Source organism: Doryrhamphus excisus, chromosome 9 (genome assembly GCF_030265055.1).
Source record: "Doryrhamphus excisus isolate RoL2022-K1 chromosome 9, RoL_Dexc_1.0, whole genome shotgun sequence".
Classification (NCBI taxonomy): Eukaryota; Metazoa; Chordata; class Actinopteri; order Syngnathiformes; family Syngnathidae; genus Doryrhamphus; species Doryrhamphus excisus.
The window spans coordinates 12,415,050-12,436,797 of record NC_080474.1 but is presented as its reverse complement, the minus strand read 5'-3'; the positions used below and the strand labels follow the sequence as shown (position 1 = coordinate 12,436,797).

Below are 21,748 nucleotides of genomic sequence, written 5' to 3'. Positions count from 1 at the left end.
CTTCTCCTTTTCATCTATCACCAAGTCATTCATTCACAGCCAATCACAGGGCACATATAGACAAACAACCATTCACACTCACATTCATACCTATGGACAATTTGGAGTCACCAATTAAGCTAGCATGTTTTTGGAAAACCAACACACGCACACATATTTTATTCATTCATTCATTCTCTACCGCTACTGCAAGGGGGTGGAGTTGAACCCTGGTCCTCCTAGCTGTGAGGTCTGTGCGCTAACCATTAGACCGCCGTGCCACCCCATCATCAAGTGATTTATCTATAATCTATATTTATACATTTATCTACAGTGGTGTGCAAATGTCGTCAATGACCACAAATGAACACAAAATGCAGTGATGGAAAGAAACTTTGTATTCTTAAAAACCACACTGAGAACTATTATCCATAAATGGCAAAAACATGGAACACCCAAAGTTACCCCAATAGTGCAGCAATGACTCATCCAAGAGGGCCCAAAAGACCCCACAACAACATCCAAAGAACTGCAGGTCTTACTAAGCTTGGTTAATGTCAGTGTTCATGACTCCACCATAAGAAAGACACTGGACAAAAACAAGTTCCAAGGGCAAAAACAAGTTCCAAGACCAAAACCACAACAAATCCATATCCAATCCCGACACTGCACACAAAGGGATTTTTTTCTCAAAATCTATTATATCGTCTATATCGATATCATCATCATTTTAGGATCTCGTCACTTTATCTGTGTCCATTTATCAATGCCCATACCTTAACCCACCCGTCACAATGGACCACTCGATTGCCAACACAGGTACATTTTACTGATGCCATTTTGAATGTACAGACATGCGCAGACCTCACAGCTAGGAGACCAGGGTTCAATTCCACCCTCGGCCATCTCTGTGTGGAGTTTGCATGTTCTCCCCGTGCATGCGTGGATTTTCCTCCCACATTCCAAAAACATGCTAGGTTAATTGGCGACTCCAAATTGTCCATAGGTATGAATGTGAGTGTGAATGGTTGTTTGTCTATATTTGCCCTGTGATTGGCTGGCGACCAGTCAAGGGTGTACCCCGCCTCTTGCCCGAAGACAGCTGGCATAGGCTCCAGCACCCCCGCGACCCTTGTGAGGAAAAGCGGTAGAAAATGAATAAATGAATATGCTGATACTACACTAACACAGATTTTTAAAAAGTACATAAAAAAGTTTCATATTTTTGAGTCCACCTCTACAAAAAGCGCCCAAAAACAATGTTGCGTTTACATTTTTGTTGGGTAAATAAAGATGTAGTAACATCGACGTCTATGTCTCTCTTGCTAGCTTGCTAGCTAGCTTTGTCTGCTAAACATTAACCTTCTACCGGGACTCCGCCAGAGGGCGCCACAGCTCCACTCTGCGGTGTTTTGCATGGCCGTGACGTTCCTGCGTCCAAGCCGCTGACGCTGCAATTCAGCTAAAACTAAAGATGAAAGGAAACGCACCTGGTTTGCATGCCTTCATGCCTCTTTTCGTGCGCCATGATGACACCAAGTTGTACTTCAACACCTCTCTGGTGACAACATGCTCATCAAACACACACACACACACACAAGGGTTGTGATGCTGCTTAATTAAGTGGAAGAGGTACTTGACAGACATCTGCTCTCAGCCTGTCTTTCAGGCTTGCATGACCTCGAGTGTGTGTGTGTGTGTGTGTGCGTGTGTGCAGGTATGGACATTGGCCAAGAACGTGGCTCTGGTGACCAGATGGTAGCGGCCCGCAGCCCCTCTGGACTGGTGACCGCCAAAAACACTCCCTCAGATGTGACCTCAGCGACCCATCAAACTGACAACACACACAGGCGTACACACACAGGCGAACAATGGACGGAGATGAAAGAGACTTTTAGGACTGAGTGGAGCATCGGTAATAGAGACAATCTTTGACATCGCTTTCAACTGCATTCATATACACACATTTGGGTTCACTTCCTATGTGGAAGGGACCGAGATCATGACCAGGAAGGCAGTAACCAAGGCTAGGACCAGGACTAGACCAGGTGTTTTCCAACATAGAAGATGGACGAGTGCCCTTTTTCCTTGTTTACTTCAACTTTTCCGAGACGCTCTATCAGTCTCTTGGCAAAGTGCCTGCCCCCCTCCACCTCCCAGCGTCTAGTGGGCCACGGCGGAGCTGTCAGTTGCGGGTCGGACCTGCCAAGCCGCTCGTCCCAGCTCGGAGTGAGCGCTCAGTGTCGGGATGCGGCTCCACATGACCTCCTGCCGATGGGCCACCGACCCCGCCCCCGACAGATTGAAGCTCCAGCTGCTCCGCTATGCCCCCATACTGCGTGCACACGTGCCACATGCACGTATACTGCATATCATATACAGGTACAGTGGGGATAACACTAAGTATCTGATCCCCTCTTAAAAAGATATGAACAGTCCAGAACGTTGATGGTAGGATTTTTTGTAACAAATAGAATATTAAAAATTACATAAAATATGTGTGCGTGTAGCTAGGAGACCAGGGTTCAATTCCACCTTCGGCCATCTCTGTGTGGAGTTTGCATGTTCTCCCCGTGCATGCGTGGGTTTTCTCCGGGTACTCCGGTTTCCTCCCACATTCCAAAAACATGCTAGGTTAATTGGTGACTCCAAATTGTCCATAGGTATGAATGTGAGTGTGAATGGTTGTTTGTCTATATGTGCCCTGTGATTGGCTGGCGACCAGTCCTGGGTGTACAGCTGGGATAGACTCCAGCATGAGCAACCCTCATGAGGATAAATGGCAGAGAAAATGGATGGATAGACTTAAATAAGTATTTGGTCCCTAGGTTTAGTGATTGAGATCACAGAGGTCCGACACTCCTCGTAGCTGGTCAGCAGAGTTAAATCTCATGAGGGATTTTGGTCAGACAAACAAAGCAAAATGTTTGTGCCTCCATGTTTGATTCTCCCAATTCTCCCAAGCCTTGTCTGAGTGTCAAACTTCAGACGCCCTATAAGTCAGTCATTTGTTCGCCTTGGTGCAGGTGCTTTTCTTACTCAGTCATGTGATCTTCTCCTCTCATAATTAGCTACACTTACACGCTTACTTTATCTTTTACCTCCCACCCCCACCCCCTGGGGCCTCTGACACTGTTTTGGGGCCTCAGCACTGGAGGTCTCTGGAGGTTGGGGAGGGGGGTCTCCATGTGGCTTCCAGTAGTTGAGCAGGCTGTTCTCCAGTTGTGACGGCCAATGCTGCCTTATGATGACAATTAGTGGCTGTTAGGGCGCACACATGAGCAGTGTGTGTGTGTGTGTGTGGGGGGGGGGGGGGGGGGGGGGGTCACCATTGGGGAGTGGATGCTTCAGGGTGAGGCAAGAGCATAGGAGGAGGGGAGGGGCAGGTGGTGCCACATAGAAGGACACAATTAACAAACAGACGAAAAATACCTGCTAATGAGGACGGCCCAGCTCCAGGGGCCTAAGGTGTGTGTGTATTGTGGGGGGGGGGGGGGGGGGGGGACTTAGACTCTGTGACAAGAGCACGTATGTGACCCTCACTGAGGTCAAGAGTCACATCACCTTACTCAGGTGAACACAACCTTCACACTGGTGCAATAATACATGCCAGAGGTGGGAGTAAGTCAGCTTAAGTAAGTCTCAAGTCTCTAAAGTCTTAGGCTTGAAATTTATGAGTCCTTACACGACACGTCATAAGCACTGTTTGGTTTAGCGTCTCCCGAATAAAATGCTATTTTAAAAATGTAACAATTTATCAAATGTGACAAATACAAACAATGCATTTTGGATTGTACCAACATTTAGTCAGAGACGGACACAGACAATTTCAAATCCCGTCTGGGGCCAACCACTGGAGATGTCCAGTGCCGGTCCTAAGCCTCGATAAATTGATAATAAAATTGATAAATGCCATCTGGCATAAAAATTAAGCGGAATTAAACATCATTGTGGCACTCATTCATTCATTTTCTATCGCTTTTTCCTCACGAGGGTTGCGGGGGGTGCTGGAGTCTATCCCAGCTGTCTTCGGGCGAGAGGTGGGGTACACCCTGGACTGGTCGCCAGCCAATCACAGGGCACATATAGACAAACAACCATTCACACTCACATTCATACCTATGGACAATTTGGAGTCGGCAATTAACCTAGCATGTTGGGAGGAAACCGGAGTACTCGGAGAAAACCCACGCATGCACAGGGAGAACATGCAAACTCCACACAGAGATGGCCGAGGGTGGAATTGAACCCTGGTCTGCTAGCTGTGAGGTCTGCACGCTAACCACTTGACCGCCGTGCTGCATTGTGGCACTGTCACACAAAAATATTGTCTGCTATAATTGTGCTGATGTAAACATGATATTCAATACTGGAATATCATTGGGGAGCGGATGCTTCAGGGCATGGAATATTCATATTATTACATCTTATATATAGCCTGTTGTTATTATAACAGTATTTATTATTGTATTATTCTATGACATCAATAGAATAGAATCATAAAGCCTCAAAATACTATTAAAAACTGTATATTTTCTATATAAGTGTACATAAATACAAAGCAGCTGACCGGCTGAAGCAACAACAACCAACAAAGACCCCCCCCCCCCAACCCCCCAACACACACACAGTGACGCCATGCATGTACAAGTCTTTCTTTGTTGTGTTGTAACTCCTCTTGTCGCAGCTGGATGTGCTGACTGGCACCAGTTTGGTTGGGTGGATGGGAGGCGGGGGCGGCATGATGCAACCTACATGACATCACACGTAATGGGTGTACGAGAACTTCCTGCGGTTGTTCATCTCGTCCTTGTCAAACAAAAAAGCAAAACACACGGGCGGAGTTCCTTGTGTGACTTGAAGTGGCTAAGTAACTAAATACCAAAAATTAGGAAGTAAATAAAGTAAAAAAAACTAATAAAGTAGTAGAAAGAACTGGAAGTAAGCAGTAAAATGTACCATGTGGCGCTATAAGATAGAACCACAATGCTAAGCAATTAGCCACCCTGTGGCCTGATGGGAGTGGGCGTGGCCTGTCATCAGGGACGGACCTAGAGCCATGATCACTAATTTCCCTCAGGAGGACACACACTCACACACGACGACACACTGGTGTTGTCACTGTGTCGTTTAATGAGGCGGCAGCGATCCCACTGGTTCATTTAGCGGCGGCCATGACGCTTTCCCTCACACTGACATTTATACATAATTAGCACCTTCACTGTGTGTGTCTGTGTGTGTGTGGAAGTCAAATTATGCTACCAAATTGTGGTCAAATTGTGTTAGCATCATGATAATGGAAGGTGTTGTTTTAGCTCTGTCATCATATTGTTGTATTAGATCGGGGGTCGGGAACCTTTTTGGCTAAGAGAACCATGAAAGGCTTTTTTTTCCAAAGGTTTTTTTTTCATTGATTACATTACATTACTCTGTCCATGTGTGTTGAAATGTACGGTACTCCTTATCTCTCATTTTGCCATTTTCTTTTCCAAAAGCAATAGTTAGGTGCAAAGTTGACCACTCAATGACCAGGTAAGCTACCACGTTAGCCAATGATAATCCCGTATTGGCGTCTGATGGAAAACTGTGAAAGTGGGATTAGAATGATAAAATACGGTATGACGACTCAGCAAGTAAAGACACAGAGTGGCACCACAAGATTTGAGTGCCTTATGCTAGGAGTCTACGCGTAGTGGCTCGCTGTGGCGCCGCATTGATGTTCACTCGGCATGTTGCCATGTTGCCATTATTCAGCATGTATTTGTTATACCCTACACGCCAATCACATAATCTTTGCCGTGAACTGGCACCAACTGGTGCCGGCCCATTGGACTCCCGGCATCATTGGCGCAACTTGGCTCGCGCCATTACATTCCAGTGGATTCCAATAGGCGGATTGTTTGCGCCATTACATTCCAGTTGATTAGGTGGAATAGGTGGAATAGGTGGGTTGTTTGTGTCATTTGATTCCACATTGGTGGACACACGACGAAGATTTTAAACATTTTGAAATTTTCTTGCCAAACTAAATTTTTGCCACCGTTACGAGCCACAATGAGCCAGTTGGGAGGCAGTTTGAGCACTGCTCGCCAATAGGCACCTTATTGGTGACACTATGCGGCACAGCAAATTGTATTGCCGCAAACCGTCACCAAGTGGGGCCGGCCCAGTGGACTGCTAGCATCATTGGCACAACTTGGCTCGCGCCATTACATTCCAGTGGATTCCAATAGGCGGATTGTTTGCGCCATTACATTCCAGTTGATTTCAATAGGCGAGTTGTTTGTGATATTTCATTCCATATGGTGGACACGTCGCGCCAGTTACTTGATGCAAGTGGTGCGATGAAGATTTTAAACATTTTGAAATTTTCTTGCCGCTGTCACCAACTGGAGCCGGCCCAGTGTACTCCTAATTGCTATAGCAACTTGGCTCGCGCCATTACATTCCAGTGAAATCCAATAGGCGGGTTGTTTGTGACATTTGATTCCACATGGTGGACACCTTATTGGTGCCACAGCAAATTGCATTACTGCGAACCGGCACCAACAAGGGGCGGCCCAGTGGACTCTTAGCATTACAGCTCATAATATTTGTATGTTATAACAGCTAGCATCATCTAGCATTTTGTGTCCTGCTAGACCCCAATGAACGTGTCGGAGGTTCTGACTTAAAGGCACAGCAAAAGCCATCTGATAAAACCTTAACCCCAACCTTAACCCGTGACTTTTTCTGGTGTATTTAGTCATTTACTGACTTAAGTTAATGTCCTCATTCATGTTGGCATCCAGCAGTTGTGCAGACACTAACAGACTCTAACATGTTGGCTGTGTGATTCATGAGGGCTCGTCTCTGCTTCACGTGCACACTGACACATTGAAGCCAGCAGAGAATGCACGCCTTCAGCCTGGCCGGCGAGCACGAGCCATCTGTTGTACGCTGAATGTGACGCCGCCCGCGCCTAGCATGCACGTCTCTGTCCAGTGTGAGGACAGCCAGCAGACAGCAGTCAAGTGAGCAAAGCAGCATTCAGACAGCCTGTGTTCACTGTAAAAAAAAGAATGTTTGTAACAGGACGGACAACAAGCTGAAACACTATGAACATTTTTTATTCACTTATTCTAAGCCTTAACTCTAACCACAACCCTAAACCGAGCTCAACCCAACACTCGAACCAAAGTCCGTACAGTAACCCCAACCTGAACCCGTCTTGACTAGAATTGAGCTGGAGCCTACACTCTTAAAAATGCTGGGTTATTTTTTTGACCCAACCGCTGGGTTGAGCCTGTTGGGTCATTTAATTGGGTCATTTTTTATTGAACCTGAGAACCCAATTCGCTGGGTTATCTCTGTTGGGTGCTAACTTATTTGCTTCTGGGTTGTGATTTCCATTATATTGTGCTGGGTTATTTTGGACAACCCAAAGTGTTGGGTAGAATTTTGGACATGCGCAACAAAGCACCGCACACAAACTTACTTCATTCGGACCGCACATTTCATCTGAGAAGACAAATTTCAGCACGGATCAAGGTTTGTTACATTCCCACTATTGTTTTACCGTAGAATTGACTTAATATTATTATATAAAGCTTCATAAAGTTGTTAAAATGTAAGTTCGTGAAAGCACTGTTGAGTACTAGCTTCAGGAATGGATCGGTAACCTTAGCAAACTTCCATTCCCTCCAAAAGTGGCAAGCGAACACATTCGCTGACGAGCTACGTATGTAGGAACCAAACTATGTTGTTGAAATTACAAGAGACATGCACTCCTAGCATCATTGGCGCAACTTAGCTCGCACCATTACATTCCAGTGGATTCCAATAGGCGGATTGTTTGCGCCATTACATTCCAGTGGATTCCAATAGACGGGTTGTTTATGACATTTGATTCCACATGGTGGACATGTTGCGCCAGTTACTTGATGCAAGTGGCGCAACGAAGATTTTAAACATTTTCAAATTTTCTTGCCGCCAACTAAATTTTTGCCACCGTTACGGGCCACCATGAGCCAGTTGGGAGGCAGTTTGAACACTGCACGCCGCTAGGCACCTTATTGGTGACACTACGCGCCACAACAAATTGCATTGTCGCGAACCGTCACCAACTGGGGCCGGCCCAGTGGACTCCTAGCATCATTGGCGCAATTTATTTGGGTAATTTTTATTGAATTGGGTATTCTGAGATATGCACTATGTGTGATAGTTATGAGGACAACGTCAGTTATCTCGTCAATTTGCCATTTTATGTGATATCAAGTTATAGAATTAATGCAAGCGTGCAGGTTTTTTTTAAGCAAGACCCAGCATTTTTAAGAGTGTATACCTAGCATTCACAATTAGAAGTTTGAAACCAACATGTTTCGGGACCCACACAAACAGAAAATGTTTCCTCCCCCACAATGCAGCGCAGGCAGGTGACAAGGAGTGTACAGATGGACGCATTATCATAATCTTCCTCATGATTAAACATGGCGGTGCTAAATCTGAGCATTAGAATGCCGTCAGGGACAAGGCTAAGTGTTGGCGTGTTGCACAGTGTGAGGCACAAAGCGCCAGCCCGCACATCGACAAGCCTCCCGGCCCGCCGACACCGGCCCAGTAAACACACGTCTGTTTGGCCCAGCGGGGGACGACAAACACCTGCCGAGCTGGACCAGTGCGAGAGCACTTTGACTTTTTTGACCGCTGAGCGGACAAGACAAGGAAGACTGGAAAGGCCGCGGCCAAATTTAGACACGAGAGGAAGGAGGATGGTGGAGTCACCTTCACTTTGTTTCTTTATATTACAAACAACCTAGGGGCAACCTATGGCTCTCGGGCCATCAATGGCTCATCAGAACTACTGATGTCACCGTCTCTGGAAATTAATATAAGGCAGTTTGTAACAGTGTGGTCACTTCATTTTTTCTTGCTGTAATTGATAAATGATCACTATTTTGTGGTTGATTATGATCTATTATTCGTATTGTATATATTTCTTCCTCAAATTAAACTTAAAAAAAATAACAATTTCTAAATGCACTAAAACATTACAACTAATGCAGTATCAGCAATTAAGACCACAAAGTATTCTACATTGGTCAGTAATTGAACAACCAGATTTTATTGCACATTTACATGATCCCACAATAGAGACAATACTAATAACATTATAATCATAATAACACGGGTTACTGTTGCAGCCATAACCCACAATAAGCTAAACACCGGTCATCACTTCCTGTCCACTATTGATTCTGTGCCCCTACCAGGTAAACTGTCTTAAATGGCTTATTTTCCCTAATAATACTACTATATTGGGTAATACGAATGTAAAGGTGACTAGGTGGGTGTGATTTTATGTCTAGATGGCTCTAATAATGTTAAAAACAGGTTTTTGTATGTTATAATGATGAAAATATTTCATTTAGAAAGATGGAATTCTACTTTACGGAAATTCACTTATTGCAGTTGAGTCTGGAAACAACTAACCGCAATAAACGAGATTACTACAGACTGAAAACACATGGGTTTGTCATCAAAATAATATGAATATGACACCCAAAGGCAAGATTTCCGCTACAGTACAGCTGGATTGGTTGAACATCTATTGCACCTTGTTTGAACACACTCATTTTTCATTAGGTGAGATTAGAGTCAAATTATTGTTCCCTAGGTCTCCGGGTACTCCGCTTTCCTCCCACATTCCAAAAACATGCTAGGTTAATAATTGGTGACTCCAAATTGTCCATAGGTATGAATGTGAGTGTGAATGGTTGTTTGTCTATATGTGCCCTGTGATTGGCTGGCGACCAGTCCAGGGTGTACCCCGCCTCTCGCCCCAAGAATGAAAATGAGACAAGTGTCTAAGGGTGGAAGTTGATGACATAAACATTGTGAGAGCTGTCAAGAAAGACCCTAAAACAACCTGCAGAGGGCAAGAGTGAGGGTATCGCCAGAAGACCCATTAGCCAGAAGAATAGCAAGGCTAGGCTTGAATTTGCCAAAAAGTACAGAGACAAATGGACAAATTAATTTTTGTGAGATTAATTTCTCACAATGAGTTTTTTCACCCAGAGACAGCTCTCTGGTTTTCATGTTGTTCATTCATTCATTCATTTTCTACCGCTTTTTCCTCACGAGGGTGGCGGGGGTGCTGGAGCCTATCCCAGCTGTCTTTGGGCAAGAGGCAGGGCACACCCTGGACTGGTCGCCAGCCAATCACAGGGCACATATAGACAAACAACCATTCACACTCACATTCATACCTATGGACAATTTAGAGTCGCCAATTAACCTAGCATGTTTTTGGAATGTGGGAGGAAAATCCACGCATGCACGGGGAGAACATGCAAACTCCACACAGAGATGGCCGAGGGTGGAATTGAACCCTGGTCTCCTAGCTGTGAGGTCTGCGCGCTAACCACTAGACCGCCGTGCTGCCCGTTTTCATGTGTTTTCACCTCTAAATGCAGTCTAAACAACAAAACACACTTTAGCTCAAATGAAAAATGAGTGTGCTATCTTGTTAGATACTGTATGCATCTAGTCCAGATGCAAATACTGTACATGGAAATAGAGCTGGGAGAAAGTCAGTGTTTTGTCAGTCTCAAATAAGTCTCAAGTCTTTAATCAGAGATCCCAACTCCAGTCTCAAGTAAAAACGTCTAAAGTCAAGACAAGACAGGTGAAGTCAAATCCCTCATAGGCTTGACATTTTAAAGTCCATACAAGTTGTAAGAACTGTTGATTATTCATTCATTCATTCATTCATTTTCTATACAGAGGGTCATGGGCATGCTGGAGCCTATTCCAGCTGTCTTCGGGGTACACCCCGGACTGGTCGCCAGCCAATCACAGGGCACATATAGACAAACAACCATTCACATTCATTCTAGAATAAGCACACAAACTTATGCTTTCACTCTCTTTCTGTTTCACAAAGGTCGTCTGGCGGTGACACCTGGAGGTCGTGCGGGTCACGTGCGCCCACAGCGGTGTGCACGGAGACCGGGCAGTGGTCCAGTGAGAGGGGCCCCACTCTGGAAGCTGTCAACGCCGGCCCACTTTGACAGCATGCTAATGTATGCTAATGAGGAGGGGCGGCCATGACACCTGCACACGGGAGAACTCGCGTGCACGCACCCTGTGTGCACATCATGCATGTGTTTTCCAAAAAGGCAGTGGATGACATCACAGTGAACCCACCAGTCTGAAGACCACATCACACTTTGGTACTGGACGGGTCCACTCCATGGAGCCGTGAGATCAAAATGCAGAACGACACACACACACAAACACACACACACAGTGTCCTTGGTTAGAGATTCAGACTTTCTGCTGGTCAGCATATAGAAGACAGAAGTGCGTGTGTGTGTGTGTGTGTGTGTGTGTGTGTGTGTGTGTGTGTGTGTGTGTGTGTGAACAGACTGAAGTGTGGTGGCTCTGGTCCAGACCTTGTATTCATGTAAACTGACTGCACACGGACACATGAACAAACACAAGCTATCAAAAAAACACTAAAATATACAACACACACTCACACCTAGAAGTTCCACTTTGCCCTTGACCGTGTGTGTGTGTGCTTGTGTGTGTGTCAGCAGATGGATAGCTCCCAGAGGAAAGTGTGTTATTCAACATATCTTTAAAAGGATAAATAAAAACGCTATTAAAGCCCCAACACTTTTGTTTTGGAATCTTCTCCTTTAACATCAAAACAAATAGGATGCTTTGTCAGTATAGAGATAATGTCATGTGATGTTTAATGGCATCGGAGGGGCTAGAGGGTTACATGGCAAGTGTGGGTTTGTGCATGATTGACACGTCCGTGTCAGCGGTCTTCAATGGAACGACCAATGTTTGAACTTTGACCCCACACACCAAGTGGCGAGACAGTGTCAAGTAAACCCCACCCACCAAAAGATGAATGAAGATGATGAAGTTTCCTACATCGCCTATTATTTCAATACATATATCTATATCACATAATATACATTATACAGTATCTAATCAATTTCATTTACCACATAATGTACATTCATCCATTTTCTATGCTGCTTATCCTCATGAGGGCATGCTGGAGCCTATCCCAGCTGTCTTCGTGCGAGAGGCGGGGTACACCCTGGACTGGTCGCCAGCTGATCACAGGGCACATATAGACAAACAACCATATATTTTATTAATACATTGTATTTTATTTAGAGTTTTAATTATTGTATTTGATTATTCTAACTTACTGTAAGTATGTATGTATTTTGTTTTATTTTAATTCTCATTTTAAAAAAATATATAACACAAAAGCAGTATTCATTAAATAAATTAAATACAGGGGGCTGTAATTTCGTAGAGCTTCCTTTGCAGTCAGGCGCACCGCGGCGCACCCACGCCTTTGTCCCTCCCACTGGAGCAAGTGGCAAAGAGGGAGGAGAGAAGGCATGAGAGGGTTTAACACAGCTGAGTGTAATCTTAACCAATGAAAAGTACGCCTCTCGTTGCCTTCAAATGCGCAGGACTGGACTGCGCTTCAGAGGCCACAATGCGCATCATGTACCCCATTCGTTACCTCGTGGGACACGTCATCTCTTCATTTGGGTCAAGGATGGTCCCATGTCTTGATGGACAGCACAATGAGATTCCGCAGCTCAGGGCCAGTGGCGTTTTTGGGGTCTACGACTTGACTTTTTGTTACATAACCCTTAGGATCGTTTAAGACAGGGGTCTCAAACTTGCGGCCCGTGGGCCAAATGTGGCCCGCAGGACAGTAGTTTAGGCCCCCGCCCTTGATATGAAAGTTTAATGTTAGTGCGGCCCACCCAAGTTTGATATGGATGCTGTATGGTATCATGTACCCAGAAAAAATTATTACGTTTGATTAATGTTCATGTTAAAGGTTAAATAACTGTTAATAGTTATCCTCCCTATCCGTGTGGAAGTGGTAAGTTTTTGGCTTTTTAAGTTCAAAGGAAATAACTTGAAGGCTACCGTTTAGGTCGCTAGCTCTCTAGTTTGCGAGTTAGCATGTGTCTCAAGACCCTGCAGTTGCGCAATATGTTGTAAATAAAAAGAGAATAAATGTGACCATAGTTGTGTTTTGTAATGTCTACAGGGCTCTAATAATGCTTTGTTCATTTTAATCTGAAAAAAAATTATTTGTCTACCCACCAACTATATGTGGTTTCTTAAGTTTTTATTATTTGCCGTTTTATTATTATTATTATTATTATTATATTTTTTTTATTACTGATTGATTTTCTTTATTCTTGATTTGTTTATTTATTTTTCATTTATTTTGTGTAGAAAAATAAAAAGCAAGATATTTGAGAACAGTGGAATGTTTTATCAGAGCTTTTATTGTAGAAAATTGGAACCAAAGCAAAGTTTTTTCATTTTTCTGTTTTTAATAAATACATTTTTGTTTTTTTTGGAAAACCTGATGCGGCCCAGTCTCACCCAGCCCCGAGTTCTTTTTTATTTTTATTTTTCTATACACAAAATAAGATAAAAATAAATAAATAAACAAATTAAGAATAAAGACAATAAATCAATCTATCAGTAATAAATAAGTAAAATAATAATAAAACAGCAAATAAGAAAAACGTAAGAAATCACATACAGTTGGTAGAGAAATTATTTTTTTCAGATTCAAATGTACAGTATTAACAGTTATTTAACCTTTAACATGAACATTAACGAAACGTAATAATTTGACCCAATTAGCAAGTTAGCATCGTACTCACTTCCATCTGGGAGCACCGTCGTAACTTTAACAACATGTTTGATGAGAGGCTTTATCTTGACGTGTATTTTCCATTTTATTCCAAATCATTTCCTGCATTTATTTGTACCCAGCGTCATAAGCCTTTAGCTTCATTGCTAATCCAAAGCAAAACAGGGCGGGGTAACAGGGTAGAGTAACAGTATGGGCGGGGCAAAATCATGTTAATTGTGTCCGGTGTGCACACAGCTTTAAGCTGTCATTTCAACATTAAACTTTGGTATCAAGGTGGGGGCCTCAAACTAGCGTCTTGCGGGCCGCATTTGGCCTGCAGGCTGCGAGTTTGAGACCCCTGATCTAAACTATTCATTTAAATGCGTTTAATAAGTGTGTAAGGCATATATCGGGCTTCAACCTGGTTTGTGTTGTGAGTGAACAATGGCAGGAGGCTTTTGGGGGGGTATTTGAGTGAAAAATATCTCAGTAATTTTGATTTTTTTTGCCACTCACTGGTAAGTCTGTAACGAAAAGCAGGGATCTCCTGTAAGATAAAAATACATGTACAGTATGAGTAAAAAAGGAGGTACAAAAAAAAGAGCAAAAAGGAAGAAAAGCGATGGTATGCACTCATGCGGCACTGATGTAGAAAAAGTAAAGCGTCTGTGGGAGCACAATGGAGCCCACTCCCCCCCCCCCTGGACTCCCCACATCGAGGGCGGTGTCCGACAAGGCGGCTGCCAAACAACTCAATTAAGCAGAAAAGGAGGCAAGGACGAGGAGGCCAAAACAGAGGAGGTGCAGAAAGGAGGCCAAGAAGGAGGAGACGCAGAGCTGGTGGCTGTCAGCCCTCACCCCCCCCCAACCCCCTCCCCCCCCCCCCCCCCCCCCCCCAAACACAATGCACTGAGAAAAAAAAATTCCAAGTGTGACGTGTTTACTGGAATTCCTGCTTCCAAGACTGGCCCGGGTTGAAAGTTCAAACCGAGGGCCGAGGGTTCATTACCGCGACAACGCACTTTTCAACATTTGATCGATGACAAAATTAAATTAAATGTTGATGACAAAACAATGTTAGGAAAACGCTAACAATCAGGTATTTTGCTAATGAATATATAATACGCTGTGTGTGAATAAGTATTGTGCTCATTAAAAATATACTGCTACCAATGTTGCCAAACAAACATTAACAATTAAGTATTGTGCTAATGAGTGTATAACGCTAAGCTAACAATGTCGGTGAATGTGCAAATAAGATTGATGGGAACAATAAAAATCACGCTAACATGTAGCAACAATATCATCAACAACAATAGCAGCAACAACAACAAGAAAAACAGCAACAACAGGTCACAATGAGGGCCGAGGGTCCATTACTACGACACCACACTGTTCACCGATAGCTTAATGGCATGCTTGCTAATTATCCTAATTAATCACAATTAATTAATTAATTAATTAGTTTGCAAACATGCAAGGGGAAATGCTAACAACCAAGTGTTGCACTAATGAATGTATCATGCTAACATGGCTGGTGAATGTGCTAATAAGGGCCATAGAAACATGCTAACAGGGTGCTAATAGGGTGCTAACAGGGTGCTAACAAACATTAGCATCAATATGATTTCTCTCTTTGTGTTAAAATATCAAATCAAAATCTTCTGGATTATTTGCGGAAAGTTCTAGAACCAGCAGGTCCAATCATCCTATGATTGTTTTCACATGTGGGTGGGGCATGGAAGGGGGGGGGTGTCATCAAATGAAACATTTGCAAATGCTTGGAGGTCATTTGGAGACAAAGTGTGGCCATACCCCCTTCACAGTGCTAATGAGGTGGACCTTGATTGGAGGGGGGGGGGCTAAATCTGTCATGAGAAAGACTCTGTGGGCCGGACTGGGTGGGAGAGAACATGATGCTTAATGTTGGTCGGTGACGGGGGCGGTGGGAGTGGGGTTGCTCGAGAGTTTGAGGGTGGGACAGTGGAGGAAGGATGGGGGTGGGGGGGTACTGAGGGTGTTAGAGAGTAAATGGGGCCCTCAACACCCCCCCAACTCTACTCCATTGTGGGCCACAAATTTATGGCTCATGACTTCCTAGCGTGCAAGGACTCCCACGTAGACCACCTGAATGTACACTGACGGCACCTGAGAGAACCCCCCCCACCCCCCTCCATCTAGCAGCAGGAAAAACAAGAATAGAAAGATATTTTTTTTAATAACTACAAAACTTTATTTAATGTTATACTTCTTATTGACTGACATGTTAGTCACTCTTTAGTCACACTTGTTCCACTTTACGCTTTAATTACACTTTAGTCACACTTGTACACACTCATAATGGTAATTACACTTTACACTAATTACACTTTAATTACACTTTAGTTACACTTTATCTAATGGGGGAAAAGACATGTTGAAAGTGAAACAAGAAAGAAAATCAGCTGCTCTGTTCAAGGCAAGTGTGTGTGTGTGTGTGTGTGTGTGTGTGTGAAGGAGTGAGTGAAAGGAGATGAGTTAAAGTGCAAAGACAAAGCGTCCGCAGACCCCTGCAACGCTGCAACAATGAGGCCAGCAGGCAGGAGAAAGCGAGAAGCCCTTGGAGGGGCACTCAAGACTGGGGGGGGGGGGGGGGGGGGGGGGGGGCGTTAAAGGTAGCAGAGTGTCTAAAGTAAGGTAGCTAATCCATGTAGCGACAAAAAGCAGCTTTATGCAAATGAGCCAGGACAATTTCAGCATTTCTCTTTGATCCATCAATAAGCTCCGCCCCCTCCTCCTCCTCACGCCTTATTTGACGTAATCTCTCTTAATGGCGTCCAGTGTGTCCTTTATGGGCGCTCATGCTAACAGCGTCACTCCTTTCACGTGTGTAATCCTCCCAAAGCACTCGGCATGGTCCATCCACCTTGAGGACCCGCCCACAATGGCCGCCTCTCATCTTGGTAGTGAGCTCGCCATTCAGCGCCACATTTTCTGTCCGTTTGAACACATTGTGTGGCGTGTGCAACGAGGAGCTGTCAATCACACGGAGAAAGAGCAAGAATAAAAAGGCAGAATTACACCAAGGCTGTTTTTGATCTTTTGCTGGTTTGGAGGGGAGGACTTCAGGATCACTACAGCGTCTCAAAGATGACGAGGATGCCCGTCGGTGACCTCATGAAAAAGTTTGTAACTTGGCGTTTAAGTTTTGTTAAAGAGCACTTTGTTAGCATCGACTAGCGTTAGCAGCTATGTCAACTTTATTTCAATTGATTAAAAAAAGAATAAAAAAGTAAGTCACTTTGGGAATCTCGGAGGGGAGGCAGGGGGGCTGAACCTAGGCAGTCTGCACACGCTGCACGGGCACAGAGGCACCCCTGAAGGCACCCCTGATGCCCACCGCACAGGGGGCGGCGGCGCTTCCATGGGGGACAGAAGGGGACACTTCAGGGCAGCGGGGGAGGAGGAGGTGGCGAAGGACTCCCGCGCGAGGAGGAGCTGACCGGATCCAGAGACAAGGGGCCAGCCCCCCGTCAGCAGCAGCCGAGGGCCCAATCCTGGTCCTGCACCCGCACTCAGCTCACCCAGCAGGCGCCTCATCTCGTGCAGAGACGACCCCAACAGTAGGATGTAATTCCGGGCCAGAACCAGTGTGGAGATTTTGGAGAGCCTGCGTCCTGAAGGGGCGCCCGGCTGATGGGGGGGTGCGCATGAACCTGAGGAAGGAGAGGCGGCGTAAGGTACCATCACCTCCCTCAGGGCGTCCATGGCCACGTTCAAGTCCTGCATTCTTTTCCTCTCCCGGCTGTTGATCTTCCGCCTCAGCTCCTGCTGCTCCTCTGGGCACAGCTCCTTTGGGGGAACTTTGGAGGAGCGCGACCCCCCCTGGAGGCTCAGGCGGGAGGCCAAAGCAGGGGGGCAGCGGGCCAAGTCCTGGACGGACGGAAGGGGCTCCTGGGAGGTTCTGAGCATCTGGTTGGACAGCATGTTCATCTTGGTTTTGGAAGAGATCTCTTCAGAGGAGATAAAGAAAGTGTTCCAATAAGGAAGTATTCCTTCGTCCCCTGCTGTTGCTCCTCTTCCTCCTCCTCCTCCTCTCTCGCTGAGAGTGATGTCAAACATGCTGGAAAGTGAGCTAAATGACAGACCCCTCCGCGACACCCCCACCTTAATCAGCTCCTCCCAAAGAAAAAGTCTCTGACATCCTCCACAGCATCCTCTCTTCAAACACAACGGCACCGCCACCGCAATGACAACCACAACCACCACAACAACAGCAACACAATCACAACATACAGCAAATACTACAACACCAGCACCATTTTCGTCCTGATAAACCTTTACATCAGGGGTCTCAAACTCAATTTACCTGGGGGCCACTGGAGCTAGGGTCTGGGCAAGGCTGGGAACGCATCAGTTTTTCAAAAAAAAAAACAAAAAAAACGCATTTATTAAAAACAGAAAAATATACAAACCTTTGGTTTGGTTCCGATTTTCTACAATAAAAGCTCTGATAAAACATTCCACTGTTCTCAAATATCTTAATTTTTATTTTTCTGCACAAAATAAGATGAAAAATAAATAAACAAATCAAGAATAAAGAAAATCAATCAATCAGTAATAAATAAATATAATAACAAATTATTTTTTTTCAGATTAAAATGAACAAAGCATTATTAGAGCCCTGTAGACATGACAAAACACGACTATAGTCACATTTATACTTATTTTATTTACAACATATTGCGCAACTGCAGGGTCTTGAGACACATGCTAACTCGCAAATTAGAGAGCTAGCGACCTAAACGGTTGCTTTCAAGTTATTTCCTTTAAACTTAAATAGTCAAAAACTTACCACTTCCACACGGATAGGGAGGATAACTATTAACAGTTATTTAACCTTTAACATGAACATTAATCAAACGCAATAATTTTTTCTGGGTACATGATACCATACAGCATCCATATCAAATCAATTAAACTTTCATATCAAGGCGGGGGCCTCAAACTAGTGTCCTGCGGGCCGTGTGTTTGAGACCCCTGCTTTACATTTTATATGATCATTTCTGCATGTCCACTTGCACGCTTTTTTTAGCGTGCTAGCTCACTATTACAAAAGTTAGCGGCACTGGTCACAGTTGTGTGCGACTCATTGTTTTGGCACGCGGTGAAAGCACCAAAAACTTCCAAAGACATCCTGGCTGCTCACTTCACAGCAGCCACACTAACCACACCGGGGTTGCAAACAGGAGGGGTCCAGGAGGTTTGTGGTACAATGAGCTAATTGAGTCAGGTGAAACTGACGAAGGGCGGTCCCAAACAGAAGGAGAGTTGTTTAAAACAGAAGGACGACAACACAGGAAGTCTCATGTCCCTGAATGGACGACAGGAAGGGGAAAGTCTTGCAGGACGACCTCCCCCGACACCTGCAGCATGTGTGTATACGTGTGTGTGTGTGTCAACAATGAAAGTGAGCAGTGAAGCAAACGAGGCGGGATGCTGTCGTACTTAGTTTGGGATCCGGATGAGGAAAAAAAAAGGACACCTGCTGAGGAGGTTGTGATGGTGGGGGCATTGGAGGGAAAGAAAAGAGTCCACATAAAGAAGCTGGTGTCTCACAACAAACCCCCCCCCCCCCCCCCCCCCCACACCCCCATCACCGCTCACAAGAAGACGAGCTGGATGCGGGAAGCACATCCGCCTCCCAGCTTCCAGGCTCCTTTTCATGGACCACAAGAGTCGAGTCCAGGATGAAGACTGGACTCTTTATGGTGGGAGGAGGATACGGGGGCGCGCCATCTGTGCACCTGGATGCTAAATGACTCGCCTGTCTCTGCTTTCCTGTCATAGAGAGAAGACAGGAAGACAAGCGGGCCAAACGGCCGGGTCAGGCCGTTTTGTGTTGCCATGGCAACGGCAAAGAACAATTCTTAGGTTTGTTTGTCTTTGAAGACGTCAAACAACACATCCCTTCATTGAAGACGACCTTGAATGAGATGATGTGAGTAGTGCTCCACCGTGGGACACTCGTGGGGGATCTCGTAGGGATTGTGGGGCGCTGAAGAACAACTTTCAACAAGTGATCCTGGACACCCCACCCCCAGCGATGTCAACGCTATGAAGACTCTTTGATGTTTAATCTCATCCTGACTCTGTCCTCCTCCAGTCATGAATATCCAAAGGTCTGGGATTATCCGTCCTTTTCAGAACGTTAGCTTTGTTCTCTCTCTTCAGTGCACTGGCCACCACTCCCACCGGGATGCTCCACAACACTGTGATCCTCATCAAGGAGTTCATCTGCTGACACTGGCTTCACACCTCCTGCACGCACACAAACACTCTGTTGGCACCACCGCAATCTTCTAGAAGCAGCTGACACTACTATACGCTACATCGCTTCAAACATACAGCACTTGGACCTTGGTTTAGCTCTGCACTTACACTTTTGAGTGCACTCAAAGAAGCACAGCAGAATGTAGTGCACAATCGCACCAACTTCATTCATTCATTTATTTTCTACCGCTTTTTCCTCACGAGGGTCGCGGGGGGCTGGAGCCTATCCAAGCTGTCTTCGGACAGGAGGCAAGGCACACCCTGGACTGGTCGCTAGCCAATCACAGGGCACATATAGACAAACAACCATTCACACTCACATTCATACCTATGGACAATTTGGAGCCAACCTAGCATGTTTTTGGAATGTGGGAGGAAACCGGAGTACCTGGAGAAAAACCCACGCATGCATGGGGAGAACATGCAAACTCCACACAGAGATGGCCGACGGTGGAATTGAACTCGGGCCTCCTAGCTGTGAGGCTTGCGCGCTAACCACTCGACCACCTTGCCGCCCTCGTACCGACCCAAATAGTCCCCATCTTGGCTATGGGGACTATCCAACCTTCACTAAAATTTCAAAAGAGATTAGAAGACAAATTGGATAAATGTGAACCATTAAGTACACAGTGTGCACTTTATCATTTAGCATTAGCTCGACCTCTCATCCCATTCCATAATGCAGCCAAGATGACAACTCTTGTGGGTTGTATCGTATCACTGCACACACCATTTTGACCATCTTGAGTGCAGCATCCTTAAACGTGAACATACATGCACTCAAAAGACTCAAACCGTATGCTTCCGTCAGCACGCTGTGTACTCTGTGCACTTAGTTCCTGACTGCATGAATTTTGAGTGTCCTAAATACATTACAGTGTTGAATGATATTGTATACTCGGTGCCACATGACTTGAGTGAGTTAACGGGACACTTTGGAGTGTTGCTGAGGTGGTGTCAGGACGGCACTCCCAAGGGATCTTCACTCCAGTCTTTTTTTGTCTTTTGTTTGTTCTTCTGTCCCATCACGCACATTTTTAATCCCTTGTGCCAACACGGCCTGTCCACCACTGACCATGTCCACTTGCAACGCTAACACATGTGTTCTCCAAAAGTGGATACGATAAATTTTTGTATCAAAATAAAAAGACCAAACGAATGCAAGAATAATGACCATAAAGTCACTTGACCTGTGACCTTTTCACTTGATGAGTAAAAAGGTCATATAGCTAAAGCGAGTGTCCATCAGAACTTTGACAAATTCTGACAAATTAGGCACAGAAGGGCCTACATGAATTCTGAAGAATTGGGGGGAAACTAATAATAAACATCATTATCAACTATATCATTATTAACAACTATAGTAATTACCAAACACAATTGTGTACATTTTTCGTCATCAATTGAAATGATATATTTGAAATAATAATAATAGTAATAGTAGTAGTAATAGTAATAGTAATAATAAACATTAAACTTAAAATGCAATTGTCTTTTTTCTGCCAAACAATCAATTTCAATTACATATTTCATTCATACTAATATTTCACTTCTCATTCGTTATTCTCTCATTTGTACATTTAGTATAGAACAAATTGGAACATTTGTTTTCAAACACTCCTTTTTCTCAACAACTATTATACAAGTATTTTTTCATGATTTTTATTATCATTATTATTTATGCATTTTACAGGGACAGTGCAAATTAACAAACATTACGGCCAATATAATCTAATAAAAATATATAATATTATTGTTATGTTATTAATA

At 44.6% G+C, this 21,748-nt stretch overlaps 1 protein-coding gene across 1 annotated transcript; it reads right to left on the bottom strand.

Moving 5' to 3' along the window:
• Positions 1-16,318: 16,318 nt before the first annotated feature.
• olig1 (oligodendrocyte transcription factor 1) lies at positions 16,319-17,738 on the bottom strand. Its single transcript, XM_058082294.1, has one exon. It carries the CDS (start codon positions 17,636-17,638, stop codon positions 16,943-16,945), a length of 696 nt encoding a protein of 231 aa, XP_057938277.1. The 5' UTR covers positions 17,639-17,738; the 3' UTR covers positions 16,319-16,942.
• Between the last annotated feature and the right edge of the window lie 4,010 nt (positions 17,739-21,748).

What these genes read in the sequence shown, in the direction of transcription:
- olig1 (XM_058082294.1), bottom strand. Translation starts at nt 17,638, where the DNA reads ATGAACATGCTGTCCAACCAGATGCTCAGAACCTCCCAGGAGCCCCTT.